Source organism: Moschus berezovskii, chromosome 2 (genome assembly GCF_049115385.1).
Source record: "Moschus berezovskii isolate FMDL1 chromosome 2, NW_MosBer_1.0, whole genome shotgun sequence".
Taxonomy (NCBI): domain Eukaryota; kingdom Metazoa; phylum Chordata; class Mammalia; order Artiodactyla; family Moschidae; genus Moschus; species Moschus berezovskii.
In genome coordinates, this window is record NC_142461.1 from 75,181,191 (window position 1) to 75,198,248 (window position 17,058).

At 39.1% G+C, this 17,058-nt stretch overlaps 1 protein-coding gene across 4 annotated transcripts in view; it reads left to right on the plus strand.

Annotated features, from left to right (window-relative positions):
- RAB3GAP1 (RAB3 GTPase activating protein catalytic subunit 1) overlaps positions 1 to 17,058 on the plus strand; it is a 119,314-nt gene that overhangs the window by 1,160 nt on the left and 101,096 nt on the right. For all 4 annotated transcript variants that reach the window (XM_055397585.2, XM_088829066.1, XM_088829061.1 and 1 more), the window contains exon 3: positions 4,891 to 4,966. In XM_055397585.2, the coding sequence (XP_055253560.2) occupies positions 4,891 to 4,966 (76 nt within the window). The remainder of the gene's footprint in view (positions 1 to 4,890; positions 4,967 to 17,058) is intronic.

A 17,058-nucleotide genomic window follows, 5' to 3' on the forward strand; every position in this document is an offset into this window, starting at 1 on the left:
CATAACTGTACTAACAGAAAAGAACAAAATCAAAACAAATCCTTTGATCTCTGTGTTAAAAAAACAAAACAGCAAAAAGTTATATTAGTATAAGGATGGTAATTGTGGATTGTAATTGTTGGAGGTATTTTCATAGAAAAGACAGGAAATGTGTCAGGCCTGGAAAGTGGAAAATAACTGGTTAAATGGAGAAAAAACTGGTTAAATATGAGAGGGTCCTGACAGGAGCAGAGACCTTTGGGATTTAATGAAATGTCTTTACTGGAGTGAAGGCAACCCACTCCAGTGTTTTTGCCTGGAGAATCCCAGGGACGGGGGAGCCTGGTGGGTTGCCGTCTATGAGGTTGCACAGAGTCGGACACAACTGAAGCGATTTAGCAGCAGCAGCAGACTGTTGAAGGAAAATAAATAAGATTATTAGATAGAACCAGGTTATAGACAGCCTCCAAAGCTAACTAAAGGAATCTAAATTTGATGCTTTAAGACCAGTGATTCTCAACCTTTAGTGTGCATTAGAATCATAGTTTATAATTCTGTATGTCTGAGGTGGATTCAAAATTTTTCATTTCTAAGAAGATCCCAGGTGCTGCTGCTGAGTCAAGAGACCTTGCTTTAGAGCCATTACAGAGCAGTAGCGAGAGACCCTTGCTTTTGTGTTATGAGAGTTATTTGCCAAGATGAGGTGAAATGAAGGCAAGTGAGTTACTATTTTGGTTAGGTTGGTGATTAGGAAACTGGAGAGAAAAGGTAGGAGGGAAGATTGTAAGACATTTCAAAGAAGTAGAAGATAAACTTGGTGAAATGTAGGAGTAGAAAGGAGAAGGCAATGGCAAACCACTCCAATACTCTTGCCTGGAAAATCCCATGGATGGAGGAGCCTGCTGGGCTGCAGTCCATGGAGTCGCTAAGAGTCGGACACAACTGAGCGACTTCACTTTCACTTTTCACTTTCACACATTGGAGAAGGAAATGGCAACCCACTCCAGTGTTCTTGCCTGGAGAATCCCAGGGACTGGGGAGCCTGGTGGGCTTCCGTCTATGGGGTCACACAGAGTCGGACACGACTGAAGTGACTTAGCAGCAGCTGTAGCAGCAGGAGTAGAAAAAAAATCAAACATGAAACTGCAGTTTCTCGCCTAGAAGAGTGAAAATAAGAAAATGGCAAAGAGAGACGAGTATAGTTTTAGACCTGTTGAATTTGAAATAATAACTTAATGTCTTAAAGGTAGTTAGAAAATGTAGTAGTTTGAATCTTGAGAGTGAATTGAGGAAACATTATTTAATGGATAAATGATCACTTTCCACTAGCTAAATATTTAAAATATTCTCAAGTGAAATATTAAATCCTTCTAACCCCTTATTTGGAGGTATTATTAACAGAGTTATGAAAACTACCTCAAAGTAGGAAATTTGATTTTTGGCTTTATGCTCTTGTTTATAGAATGAAACTAGTGTTTTACAGTTTGTAGGATAATGGTAAGACTTTGGAGTCTTTTAAACCTTGAGTTTAATGTTTGAATGAAATTTCTTGTCAGTATGTTATGAGCTGTATGGACAATTTATAGAAACAAATAACTCCTTTTATTATTTGTCCATTGAAAAAAAATATTGAGTGAACATATATGAGGCACAATGCAGGGCATAAGGATGTGGTGGTCAGTGAAAAGAGATGATTCCTGCTGTTGCTGAACATATAAACTAATGGAAAAGAAGGATGTGAATAAATAATGATACAAGTGAGTCTGTAGTTACAGTTGAAATGAAGCTGAGAAGAGGGACAGAAACATTTTTTAAAAGCATATAATAAAAGAACCTAATATTGAGGAGTAAGAGGAAGTGATCCTTCAGGTGAGGTCTCTAGAGCTTTCAGGGGTAGTTACTACATTTTTCTAATCAAATCTCAATACTTACAGACTAGGCTCCAATTTTGGTCTGTTTTAGTACTGATAGTATTGCCAAATCAGTGAATATTTTAAGATGTTCCTTCTTTTACTGTGAAATTAAAATGTGAAGTCCCTTTAGTCAAGTCTGACTCTTTGTGATATGAACTGTAGCCTTCCAGGCTCCTCTGTCCGTGGGATTCGCCCAGCAAGAATACTGGAGTGGGTTACCATTTGCTCCTCTAGCAGATCTTCCCGACCAAGAGATGGAACCCGAGTCTCTTAAGTCTCCTGCATTGGCAAGTGGGTTCTTTACTACTAGTGCCACCTGGGAAGCCCTTTTATTAAAATGAAGTGAAGAGAATGTCGCACAGTCGTGTCCAACTCTTTGCAACCCCATGGGCTATACAGTCCATGGAATTCTCCAGACCAGAATACTGGAGTAGGTAGTCTTTCCCTTCTTCAGGGGATCTTCCCAAGCCAGGGATTGAACCCAGGTGTCCCGCATTGCGGGCAGATTCTTTACCAGCTGAGCCACAAGGGAAACCCAAGAATACTGGAGTGGGTAGCCTAACCCTTCTCCAGTGGATGTTCCTGACCCAGGAATCGAACTTTACCAACTGAGCTATCAGGGAAGCCCTGATATTTGTTAAAATACTTCATTATAAAAGAAAAGAAGGATCACCTGTAATTCTACCACCAGGAGATAGCTACTATTAATATTTTGAGAAAATTCCATGTAATCTGTGTGTGTTATAAACTTGTGTTAAACTATATTTATACTTATATCTATAGCTTCATTTTTTTCATTTAACATATGGACTTTTTCTTATTTCCTCAGTTCAGTTCAGTCGCTCAGTCGTGTCCGACTCTTTGCGACCCCATGCTGCTAAGTCACTTCAGTCGTGTCCGACTCTGTGTGACCCCGCAAATGGAAGCCCACCAGGCTCCCCCGTCCCTGGGAGTCTCCAGGCAAGAACACTGGAGTGGGTTGCCATTTCCTTCTCCAATGTGTGAAAGTGAAAAGTGAAAGTGAAGTCGCTCAGTCGTGTCCAACCCTTAGCGACCCCACGGACTGCAGCATACCAGGCTCCTCCATCCATGGGATTTTCTAGGCAAGAGTACTGGAGTGGCTTGCCATTGCCTTCTCCGCGACCCCATGAATCATGATTTTTAATGGGTGCATATTAGTCCATTGAGTGGATATGTCATTAATTTACAACTTTTGGTACAGTTGGACCTAAAATAGTTTCCAGTTTTTTACCTTTATAAATGTAATGTATATTTCATGTACAGATGTTTCACTCACATATGCATACATTAAAATTTTTATTTTGTATTATAAACATATTATTTCTCGAGCACTCTTTATAAGAGCTGATAATTGCCATTTGAACCCCTTCAAAATGCTATATTAATTAATACCTTCATTTTAAAGAGGAATAATTAGAAGGTTCAGTTGAATCATAAAAACTTACATCAAGAATATAAATAATAATTTATAATGTCCCTGATGGCAAAACCTGATACTAGTGAATATATTTTGACTAGAATTAATTTCAGTACTCTGGCAATAATGTATAGGTGTTTTAGGAGAGCAGTGTTGCTGTTAGATTGCATCATACATATATAGTGTAAGTAGTCAGCTTCTTGGTGCCTTGGGCTTCCACGGTGGCTCAGACTATGAAGATTCTGCCTGCAGTGCAGGAGACCTGGGTTGGATCCCTGGGTTGGGAAGATCCCCTGGAGGAGGGCATCTCCTCCGTATTCTTGCCTGAAGAATCCCCATGGACAGAGGAGCCTGGCGGGCTACAGTCCATGGGGTCACAAAGAATTGGACACAACTGAGTGACTAAACTGAACGTGTCCTTTTATATATATTGAACACTACTACTGAGCTTTGACAGTGTTCATTTGCTGATACAGAGCGTGTTGCTAGTCAGAATTCATTCTCTTTGATAGGTCTGCTTCATCATTAAAGATCAGACAGTGAATAGTTTAGTATAAAATCCCTTAAAGTTGACAAATCTACTTTGTTTCTTGCCAGGTGTCCATTTAAACTTGTTTTATTTTAGTGGGCAAAGTTCCCAAATAATGTTTTTTTTGAGGATTGGAAAGCAAATCAGAGAATTCATAAGTGTCTTCAAAGAAAATTTAAAGAGATAAGTTATTTGGAGCATAGTGAAGAGATTTTTGGTTTCAGAATTATCATTATGTGTGTATGTGTGTGTGCTCAATCGTGTCTGACTCTTTGTGACCCCATGGACTGTAGCCCACCAGGCTCCTCTGTCCATGGACTTTTCCAGGTAAAAATACTGGAGTGAATTGCCATTTCCTACTCCAAGGAATCTTCCTTACTCAGGGATTGAACCCTTATCTCTTAGGTCTCCTGCATTGGAAGGAGGATTCTTTACCACAGGTGCCACCTAGCAAGCCTGTGTGTGCGTGCTAAGTCACTTCAGTGGTGTCCGATTCTATGACCCTGTGGACTGTAGGCTACCAGGCTCCTCTGTCCATGGCAGGCAAGAATACTGGAGTCGGTTGCCATGCCCTCCTCCAGGGGATCTTCCTGACCTAGCTGTTGAATCTGTGTCTCTCTTATGTCTCCTGCATTGGCAGGCGGGTTCTTTACCAGTAGCACCACTTGGGAAGCCCAGTTATCCTTAATAGTATCATTTCATTCTGTCAATTTTTATTTGTGTTCCAGGTTTACTATTTTCATTTCAATATGGAGAAATTTATTTTTATTTTATAGAAACCAGAATGGCATTGGGTAGGCAGTAGATTTTTTAAAAATGTAAAAAAAACTAAAAAGAATTAAAATCTAAGATTTCTTGGACTAAAGATTACTTTTTTGTTTTTTGTTCCACATTGATAAATTTACAATAACAATACTAAACTTTATAAGCCTTCTGTTAAAAGTGTTAAAATATTAAAAAAAAACTTAAATTGTATAACAATAGGAAAAAAATGTGATTACATAGTTTGAAAGTTTTTTCCTCCTTCCTAGGTTTATTTCCAAAGTTGAAGAAGTCTTGAATGATTGGAAATTGATTGGAAACTCTTTGGGAAAGCCACTTGAAAAGGTCAGATCTATTTGCTGGTATCTCTAAATGAGTATTTGCTTTGAAACTTCTGTTTTTAAGTCTTTTGCTGCATTTGGTACATTTAAAGTAAATGTTCTAAAAGTTATGTATAATTTATTAGTATAAAATGGCATCTGGAAGAACTTGGATTTGAATCTGTGGCAATTAATATTTGTAAGATATTTGTGAACTGTTTTTTAATAATAAAATTTTATATGTATAATGTCGTTCTTTGTGAGTAATTTTATTTCTGCTTCTCCTGATGGTAACTTTTCTCGTGCTTTCTCCCTTAGAATGTTTGAAAATCCTAATCCAAGATAATGATGGTTTTGCTTATAAACCATGCTCCAAATGTTTACTGAAGCGCATACTCTTGAGAACAAACCTTGATTTTCTGTATTTCACGGGAGGGAACTAACAACTTGGTCTTGGGCTTATATAGGTGCTTTGCTAGACAAATTCTTTTCAAGTAATCTTTGTTTTTGTTAAAAATCTATTCTTAACTGCACTTTAGCTGTTTCTAAGGAACTCTGAATTTTCATATGTGCTAGATATTTTTAGCTTTATGGTGGTTTAACAGAATTTGAGATTTTCAAAGCATTGTGACTTTTTTCTTTATCCATATGAATAAGAGCAGAAAAATAATACTATATATAGAAATCACATCACTTCATACAGTGAAATATATAGATTAAATTGACTTACTGTTTTAAAATATTGTATGATTGCAGTTTTTAATAAAGAGGAGATGTGAACTTTTTAAACACAGATCTATTCCACTTGAAGACATACATACCAATAAGGTTAAAGGCAAAACACAATGGATATAAGTGAGGTGGGAAATAATTTGTACTATCAAAAAGAGAGCTAAACTGTGTATTTGTGAGCTCTGATACTATATTTCTTAAATATTTGATTTACGCGTATTCACTGGGTATCCTTTATGTGCCATATCTGAAGAAATAGTCAATAGGATGAGATCCTTATTTGCCATTGCAAATGAATTCTCATGAGAGAGTTAATAAATAAAATTAAAATTCTAGATGCTAAGTTTAATATTGGGATTTAAGTTAGGAAATACATTCAGTGTAGGTAGCATATTGCTATCCTATGGGCGAAAGGAGGGTTAGCTCTTTCCAATCCTTTTCTCCCTACAGGTAGTAATAAATAAGTCAATCATGGAAAATCTGAACAGATTTCAAGGTGAGCTGTGGTGTGATGAATAAGATTAAAGAAAGGGTAAGGGATGGATTATTCACCATAAAGAAAATTCAGAGAAATAACAAGATTGTAATTTATGTCAAGAACAGTTGATTATTAGTTTTCTTCCTCCACTGACGGAATTAAGAGAAGTTATTTTTTAAATACCTTTGATTATGGAAAGTTTCAGGCATATATAAGGTAAACAAAAATAGTATAATGAACCCCTGTGTGCCTGTCACTCAGTTTCAGCAGTTCTTCAATTTCTTATTTCAATATTATCTGTCTACTCCCTTCCCTACTGCTGCTGCTGCTGCTAAGTCGCTTCAGTCGTGTCCAACTCTGTGCGACCCCATAGATGGCAGCCCACCAGGCTCCCCCGTCCCTGGGATTCTCCAGGCAAGAACACTGGAGTAGGTTGCCATTTCCTTCTCCAATGCACGAAATTGAAAAGTGAAAGTGAAGTCTCTCAGTCGCGTCTGACTCCCAGCGACCCCATGGACTGAAGCCTACCAGGCTCCATTGTCCATGGGATTTTCCAGGCAAGAGTACTGGAGTCGGGTGCCATTGACTTCTCCACTCTCCTCTCTACTAGATTTTTAAATATACATAATGCACAAAACTGCTTATTTTGATAAATGTTTACATTATGTAAGCGTCTTCACTCAAGATACTGGACATTTTTGTCATCCCAGAAATGTCTATAGTGAACCTTTCCACTTGATGCCCATGTTCCTCATTCATGCTGCTCCCATACCCCCTGCCCTGCCAAGGCATCTGCTGTTCTTTTCCTTTTTTCTTTTAAACCATAGATTACTTTTGCCTATTCTACAGCTGGATATACATGTTATCATACAGTACCATACTCTCTGCTGGCTTGTTTTACATAGTATTTGAGATTATTGTAGGTTGTTGGATGTATCGTTATTTTTATTGCTAAATAGTGGTCTGCTGTATGAATATACCACAGTGTGTCACTTGTTGACAGATGTATTCACTGTTATGAATAAAGGAGACCATTCTTATGTGAGGCCTTTTGTAGACATAAGTTTTTATTTCTCTTGGGTAAATATCTTGGAGTAGAATTACTGGGTCCTAGGGTAAGTGTATACTTTATGAGAAACTGCTAGAACTGTTGTAACATTTTACTTATCCACCAGCAATATGTGAGAGTTGGGGTAATTTCATATTTTCACCAAAAATTGCTTGTTTTCAGTCTTGTAAATTTTAGTCTTCCTAAAACAGTGTCAGACTTTATTTTTTTGGGCTCCAAAATCACTGCAGATGCTGATTGCAGCCATGAAATTAAAAGACGCTTACTCCTTGGAAGGAAAGTTATGACCAACCTTGATAGTGTATTAAAAAGCAGAGACATTACTTTGCCAACCAAGGTCCGTCTAGTCAAGGCTATGGTTTTTCCCGTGGTCATGTATGGATGTGAGAGTTGGACTGTGAAGAAAGCTGATCGCCGAAGAATTGATGCTTTTGAACTGTGGTGTTGGAGAAGACTCTTGAGAGTCCCTTGGACTGCAAGAAGATCCAACCAATCCATTCTAAAGGAGATGAATCCTGGGTGTTCATTGGAAGGACTGATGCTAAAGCTGAAACTCCAATTCTTTGGCCACCTCATGCGACGAGTTGACTCACTGGAAAAGACTCTGATGCTTGGAAAGGTTGAGGGTGGGAGGAGAAGGGGACGACCGAGAATGAGATGGCTGGATGGCATCACCGACTCGATGGACATGAGTTTGAGTGAACTCCGGGAGTTGGTGATGGACAGGGAGTCCTGGCGTGCTGTGATTCATGGGGTCGCGGAGTCGGACACGACTGAGCGACTGAACTGAACTTTGGCACTGTTGAAATTTTGGGCCAGGTTGTTGTGGGGCTGTATTGTGTACTATAGAATTTTATTAGTATCTCTGGCCTCTACCTAGTAGAATTTCAGTAGTACCCTCTCAGTGGTGAAAACCAAATATGTATCTGGTGGTAGTTTAGTCACCAAGTTGTGCCTGACTCTTGTGACCCCTCAGACTATAGCCCACCAGGCTCCTTTGTCTATGGGATTTCCCAGGCAAGAATACTGGAATGGGTTGCCATTTCCTTCTCCAGGGGATCTTCCTGACCCAGTGACTAAACCTGAGTCTCCTGTATCACAAGTGGATTCTTTACCACTGAGCCATCAAATGTCCCCTGAGGTGCAAAATTGCCTCCAACTGAGAACCATGGAATAGTGTTAGAATAAGTCCTAAATTTAGTGCATGCAGATTTTCTAGCTTTTGTTGTTTTCCCAGATTACTTTGTCTATTCTAGGACCTTATGTTTGCATTATGAATTTTAGAATAAACTTGTCAGTTTATATAAAAAGGATTATGATTGTGCTGGGCCTGTGATTGGGATTGTGTTGAGTTTATAGATTTTTTTGAGAATAACTTTTTGGCAGTCTTGAAGCTTGACATCTCTTCACTTATTAAGTCATCTTCATCTCAGCAGTATTTTGTAGTTTTTGGTGAGGGCTTGCATATTTTTTGTTCATTTATTACTAAATATTGTAAAGGATGCAGTTGTAAGTGGAATTATGTTTTGATTTTATTTTTCATTTGTTTACTAGAACATTTGTTGTTGTTGCCTTTAGTCACTGAATCCTGTCTGACTCTTTGGGACCCCATGGACTGTAGCCCACTGGGCTCCTCTGTCAATGGGATTTCCATGGCAAGAATACTGGAGTGAGTTTTGATTTTCTTCTCCAGAAGATCTTCCCCACCCAGGGGTCCAACCTGTGTCTCCTCCTTGGCAGGTGGATTCTTTACTACTGAGCCACCTGGGAAGCCCTTGCTACTTCATAGACATACAGTAATTTTTTATATTAATTTTGTGTTTTGGTGTGGTTAAATTTAAAGATTCATAATCTTTTTGTTAATTCTTTCTCATTTTCTACATTCAGAGTCATGTTGTTTCCAAATAGGGACAGTTTACTTCTTTTTCAATTTTTGTACCTTTCATTTCTTATTTTTATTGCAGTAACCATGAGCCTTAATAAAATTTTGAATAGAATTGTTGAGTGTAAGCATCATTGCTTTATTCCCAATTTTAGTGGTGAAACATCCAGTGTTTCAGTACTAAAAGTTTGAGGTTTTTCATCAGTTCAGTTCAGTTGCTCAGTCATGTTGACTCTTTGCAACCCATGGACTGTAGCACGCCAGGCCTCCCTGTCCATCACCAACTCCTGAAGCTTGCTCAAACTCATGTCCATCGGGTCAGTAATGCCATCCAACCATCTCATCCTCTGCCGTCCTCTTCTTCTGCCTTCACTCTTTCCCACGATCAGGGTCTTTTCCAATGAGTCATTTCTTTACAAACTCCAAAGTATTGGAGTTACAGCTTCAGCATCAGTCCTTTCAGTGAATATTCTGGATGATTTCCTTTAGGACTGACTGGTTTCATCTCCTTGCAGTCCAAGGGACTCTCAAGAGTCCAACACCACATTTCAAAAACATCAGTTCTTTGGTGCTCAGCTTTCTTTATAGTCTGACTCTCTCATCCATACATGACTGCTAGAAAAACTATAGCTTTGACTAGACGGACCTTTGTTGGCAAAGTAATGTCTGCTTTTTAATATGCTATCTAGGTTGGTCGTAGCTTTTCTTCCAAGGAGCAAGAGTCTTAATTTTATGGTTGCAGTTACCATCTGAAGTAATTTTGGAGCCCAAAAAAATAAAGGCTGTCACATTTCCATTGTTTCCTCATCTATTTGCCATGAAGTGATGGGCCCAGATGCCATGATCTTAGTTTTTTGAGTGTTGAGTTTTAAATCAGCTTTTTCACTCTCCCCTTTCACTTTCATCAAGAGGGTCTTTAGTTCTTCTTCACCTTCTGCCATGAAGGTGGTGTCATTGTATATCTGAGGCTATTGATATTTCTCCCAGCAGTCTTGATTCCAGCTTGTGCTTCATCCAGGCTGACATTTTGCATGATGTACCCTGCATATAAGTTAAATAAGCAGGGTGACAATAGGCAGCCTTGACGTACTTCTTTCCCAGTTTGGAACCAGTCTGTTTTTCCATGTTCAGTTCTAACTGTTGCTTCCTGAACTGCATACAGCTTTCTCAAGAGGCAGGTAAGGGGATCTGGTGTTCTTGTCTCTTTAAGAATTTTCCACAGTTTGTTGTGATCTACACAGTCAAAGGCTTTGTTCAGTTCAGTTGCTCAGTTGTGTCCGACTCTTTGCGACCCCGTGAAGTGCAGCATGCCAGGCCTCCCTGTCCATCACCACCTCCTGGAGTTCACCCAAACCATGTCCATCCAGTCAGCAATGCCATCCAACCATCTCATCCTCTGTCATCCCCTTCTCCTCCTGCCCTCAATCTTTCCCAGCATCAGGGTGTTTTCAAATGAGTCAGCTGTTCGCATCAGGTGGCCAAAGTATTGGAGTTTCAGCTTCAACATCAGTTCCTCCAGTGAACACCCAGGACTGATTTCCTTTAGGATGGACTGGTTGGATCTTCTTGCAGTCAAGGGACTCTTAAGAGTCTTCTCTGACACCACGGTTCAAAAGCATTGATTCTTCGGCGCTCAACTTTCTTTATAGTCCAACTCTCACATTCATACATAACCACTGGAAAAACCATAGCCTTGACTTCTAGACGGACCTTTGTTGAAAAAGTGATGTCTCTGCTTTTTAATATGCTGTCTAGGTTAGTCATAACTTTCCTTCCAAGGAGTAAGCGTCTTTTAATTTCATGGCTGCAATCACCATCTGCAGTGATTTTGGAGCCCCCAAAAATAAAGTCAGCCACTGTTTCCACTGTTTCCCCATCTATTTGCCATGAAGTGATGGGACCGGATGTCATGATCTTAGTTTTCTGAATGTTGAGCTTTAAGCCAACTTTATCACTCCCCTCTTTCACTTTCATCAAGAGGCTCTTTAGTTATTCTTCACTTTCTGCCATAAGGGTGGTGTCCTCTGCATATCTGAGGTTATTGATATTTCTTCCGGCAATCTTGATTCCAGCCTGTGCTTCCTCCAGCCCAGTGTTTCTCATGATGTACTCTGCATATAAGTTAAATAAGCAAGGTGACAATATACAGCCTTGACGTACTCCTTTTCCTATTTGGAACCAGTCTGTTGTTCCATGTCCAGTTCTAACTGTTGCTTCCTGACCTGCATACAGGTTTCTCAAGAGGCAGGTCAGGTGGTCTGGTATTCCCATCTCTTTCAGAATTTTCCACAGTTTATTGTGATCCACACAGTCAGAGGCCTTGACATAGTAAAGCAGAAATAGATGTTTTTCTGGAAAACTCTTGATTTTTCAATGATCCATCGGATGTTGGTGATTTGATCTCTGGTGCCTCTGCCTTTTCTAAAACCTGCTTGAACATCTGGAAGTTCACGGTTCATGTATTGCTGAAGCCTGGCTTGGAGAATTTTGAGCATTTTACTAGCATGTGAGATGAGTGCAGTTGTGCGGTAGTTGGAGCATTCTTTGGCATTGCCTTTCTTAGGTATTGGAATGAAAACTGACCTTTTCCCGTCCTGAGTTTTCCAAATTTGCTGGCATATTGAGTGCAGCACTTTCACAGCATCATCTTTCAAGATTTGAAATAGCTCAACTGGAATTCCATTACCTCCACTAGCTTTGTTCGTTGTGATGCTTCCTAAGGCCCACTTGTCTTCACATTCCAGGATGTCTGGCTCTAGGTGAGTGATCACACCATCGTGATTATCTGGGTCATGAAGATCTTTTTTGTACAGTTCTTCTGTGTATTCTTGCCACCTCTTCTTAATATCTTCTGCTTCTTTTAGGTCCCTGTCCTTTATTGAGCCCATCTTTGCATGAAATGTCCCCTTGATATCTCTTATTTTCTTGAAGAGATCTCTAGTCTTTCCCATTCTATTGTTTTCCTCTATTTCTTTGCATTGATTGCTGAGTAAGACTTTCTTATCTCTGCTTGGTAGTCTTTGGAACTCTGAATTCAGATGGGTATATCTTTCCTTTTCTCCTTTGCCTTTCGCTTCTCTTTGCTATTATTAAGGCCTTCTTAGACAACTATGTTGCCTTTTTGCATTTTTTTTTCTTGGGGATGATTTTGATCACTGCCTCCTCTACAGTGTCAGGAACCTCCATTCATTGTTAGAGTCTATAGTTCCACTGGGGAAACTCTGTTTTAATTAGCTAGAAATTTTTTTTTTAATCATAATTTATTCAGATCTTATTCTTTTTCTATTGAGATAATCATATGATTTTTCTTTTTTATTCTCTGAATGTGGTTAATTTTGTTGATTAATTTTTTATCATGGTAAAATATTCAGATTGTTTCCAACTTTTGGTGATTTAAGTTTTTCAATGGGTATGATACAAAAACTGGACGCATTCAGTGGAAATTGTCCTTTGAATTTTGATCTTTTCCCAGCCTAGTACATGTGGTACAGTACACTCTCATGATGCTGGGCAGCAAGCTGTAGCTCACAGTCAACCATTTGATCATGAGGGTAAGCAACTGATACACTTAAAATCATTCTGTACCCATATACCATTTTTTTCACTTTAGTTATTCAGTAAATTATGTGAGATGTTCAGTATTACATCATAAAATAGGCTTTGTGTTAGATGATTTTGTCTAAGTAGGCTAATGTAAGTGTTCTGAGCATGTTTAAGGTAGGCTTGCTGCTGCTGCTGCTGCTGTTAAGTCACTTCAGTCGTGTCCGACTCTGTGTGACCCCATAGACGGAAGCCCACCAGGCTCCCCCGTCCCTGGGATTCTCCAGGCAAGAACACTGGAGTGGGTAGGCTGAGCTATATAATATTTGATAAATAAGGTGTATTATTATTAACTTAATGGTATTTCCAATTTATAAAGGATTTATTGGGTGATAATAACCCCAGTGTAAGTCAAGGACAATTTGTACATAAGGTTTACCATTTTAAACATTTTCAAGTGTGAGATTCAGTGGCTTTAAGTATTTTTACATATTTCAATTTTCATCAACCCAAACTGAACTCTTTCAGTGCCCCTAGTCTGAAGCCTTTGGTAACCACTATTCATTTTCAGCAAATTCACTTATTTAGCTCCCTCATATAAATCGATGGAAAAACAGTGGAAACAATGTCAGACTTTATTTTTTTGGGCTCCAAAATCACTGCAGATGCTGATTGCAGCCATGAAATTAAAAGACGTTTACTCCTTGGAAGGAAAGTTATGACCAACCTTGATAGTGTATTAAAAAGCAGAGACATTACTTTGCCAACCAAGGTCTGTCTAGTCAAGGCTATGGTTTTTCCCGTGGTCATGTATGGATGTGAGAGTTGGACTGTGAAGAAAGCTGATAGCCGAAGAATTGATGCTTTTGAACTGTGGTGTTGGAGAAGACTCTTGAGAGTCCCTTGGACTGCAAGGAGATCCAACCAGTCCATTCTAAAGGAGATGAATCCTGGGTGTTCATTGGAAGGACTGATGCTAAAGCTGAAGCTGCAATACTTTGGCCACCTCATGCGACGAGTTGACTCACTGAGAAAGACTCTGATGCTGGGAAAGGTTGAGGGTGGGAGGAGAAGGGGACAACCGAGAATGAGATGGCTGGATGGCATCACCGACTCTGTGGACATGAGTTTGAGTGAACTCCGGGAGTTGGTGGGACAGGGAGGCCTGGCGTGCTGTGATTCATGGGGTCCCGGAGAGTCGGACTTGACTGAGCGACTGAACTGAACTGAACTGATAAATAGAATCCTGCGGTATTTGTCTTTTATGTCCAGCTTGTTTTTCATCTGTCGTACTTAATGTCTTCAGGATTCATTCACATGGTAGAATTTGTCAGAATGTCATTCCTTTTTAAGATAGAATAATACTCCATTGTGTGTGTGTGTGTACACACACACACACACAACACATTTTGCTTATCTGTGTATGTATCAGTGGACACTTGGGTTACAGTAAGTCCCTTACATACAGACCTTCAAGTTGCGAACTTTCAAAGATGTGAATGTGGATTCGCATGTCTAATCATGTAAGTCATGAATGAAATTGCAGCCTGCCCTCTGTCTCCTATTGCTGACAGTCCTTCAGCTCTGTCATCTCCCACCTTCTCTCTCTTCCAGTCAGTAACTCTTCTTGTCTGTTCACTCAATGCCAGCCCTTGTATGCCAGCTGTCTACTGTACTAGTGTACCTTTCATGGTACTATACTGTAAGATTAAAAATGTTTTATTTTTAAAAAATTTTATTACTTTGGTTGCACTGGGTCTTTGTTGCTGTGTGGGCTTTTCTCTGGTTGTGGTGAGCGGGCTTCTCATTGTAGTGGCTTCCCTTGTTGCAGAGCACAGGCTTTAGGATGCATAGGCTTCAAAAGTTGTGGCATGTGGGCTCAGTTATTGTGCTTCCCGGGCTCTAGTTCAGTAGTTGTGGCACATGAGCACAGCATGTGGGATCCTTCTGAATCAGGGATCGATCTCATGACCCCTGCATTGCCAAGTGAATTCATTACCACTGAACCACCAGAGAAGACACTGTTTTATTTTTTGTGTTTGTTTTTTATGTATTATTTGTGTGAAAAGTATTATAAACCTATTACAGTACAATTTTACATAGCTGATTATGTTTGTTAGGTACTTAGGCTAACTTCCTTGGACGTATGAACAAATTGGACTTTCAAACTCATTCTTGGAACAGAATTTGTTTGTATGTAGGGTACTTACTGTATTTCCACTTTCTGGCTTTTGTGAATAATGCTGTTGTGAACATGCACATGCAGATATCTGAGTTCCTTTCAACTCTTAAATATATACCCAGAAGTGCAATATCTTCATCATATGCTAATTGTTTTTTAATTTTTTGAATTGCCATACTGGCTGGCTAAAAGTACTATTTTTCTTTAAATGTATCTTTATTAAAAAAAAAATTTATTGGCTGTGCTGTCTTTTATCTAGTTGTGGCAAGCAGGGGCTACTCTGGTTGTGGTGTGAGGGCTTCTCATTGCTCTGGCTTCTCTTGTTGTGGAGCATGGGCTCAAGGGGGCTCAGGCTTCAGTAGTTGCAGCTCCCAGGCTCTGGAGCAGCACAGGCTCAATAGTTGTGGCTTACAGGCTCTGCTGCTCCACAGCAACGTGTGATCCTCCTGAATCAAGGATTGAACTCATGTCTCCTGCATTGACAGGCAGATTCTTTACCACTGAGCCACCAGGGAAGCCCTTTTACTTGGTTTTTGAAGAATAGTTTTGCTGAAGAATTTTAGCTTGAAAATTTTCCCCTCCAGTTCTTTAAAGATGTGGTTTCATTGTTTTCTCTTCTCTATCATTTTTGATGAGAAATTAGGTGGCACTCATTTTTGTACTAGCTTGGTGTTCTTTTCTCTGGCTACTTTCAAGATTTTTTTATCTTTTTAAGCTGTCTGACTATGAATGTTCATAGGTGTATTTTGTTTGTGTTTTTCCTCTTTAGTTTTATTAATATTGAATATATCAAATTTTGTTTTTCACCAAATTGGGGAAGTTTTGGGTATTATTATTATTTTCTTTTGTACTCTTTGGCCATACTGTACAGCCTTTGGGACCTTAGTTCCCTAATCAGGGATCATACTTGTGACGCTTGCAGTGGGAGTGCTGAGTCTTAACTGCTGGACCACCAGGGAAGTCCCATTTGCCTTTATTTTTTCAATATATTTCTGTCCTATTCTCTTTTTCTGTAATTTAAATAATATTTGACTTCTTCATACTGCCCCACAGGTCTCTGAAGCACTACTGTACTCAGTCTTTTTTTTTTTTCCTTTCATATAATTTCTTAGAATTTATCTTCTGCTGTCTCCAGTTTGCTGTTAAACCCACTTAAGGCATTTTCCAATTCAGTTATTGTAGTTTTTAGGTCTAGAATTTTTTGGTTCCTTTTATGATTTCTAATTCTCTGTGATTGCTTATCTCTAAAGTCATTTTGAAAATACTGCCCTTTAGGCCTCCAATTGCGATATCTAGGTCATGAGGTTGAATTTGTTCAGTATATTCTCTTTGAGTATATGTCACATTTTCTTGGTATTTTAAAATTTGTTTTATGCACTCAGTTGCTCAGTCTTTGTGACCGCATGGATTGTAGCCCTCCAGGCCCCTCTCCCCATGAAATTTTCCAGACAAGAATACTGGAGTGGGGTGCTATTTCCTACTCCAGGGATCTTCCCGACCCAGGGATCGACCCACGTCTCTTGCGTCTCCTGCATTGGCAATGGATTTTTTACCACTGGTGCCACCTGGAAAGCCTTTTTTTGGGGGTGATTTGTAACCAGTAATTTCTTAACTTTATACTTGTATTTTGAGTGAATGTACGGACTAGATTCTGTTGTGTGTTCTGAAGAACATTTTTTTGTTTTAGGACGCAGTTTGCTTAATTGGAGTAAAATTCCATTTTCTCTCCATTGGTGACAGCAGCTGAAATCTTTTCTTTGAAGGTTCTTCTTTGTCAGTGTACCCTGGAGTTTCTACTGCACATGCACGGTTTAACAGCCAAGATTTGGGACAGAGTTTATTTGCAAAGTTTGGGGTTTACCCCTGGTTGTGCACAAATTAGTCTGCCCTTTAGGTCAGAAATTCTCATGATGTGGTCTGAGGACTTCTGTTGGACCCTGAGAACCTTCTCTGTATTTTAGTATGTTTTAGCTATTCTAAAGAAAGATTTTTTTAAACATTTAGATAACTACTTAAAATTAATTTTTGTGAATGAAATAAGGCAGTGATCTTTTTTATTCTACTGGATAGCCAACATTTTCTGAATTATTGATTATGCTCTGTTTAACCATATATTGAGTTCTGTACATACTTGGGTTTATTTCTGGAATATGAATTCTTTGTATTCTTATAAATATGCTATTTTATTTTAATTATTATATATTTGTTGTATATTCTGGTGGGACAAAAATATG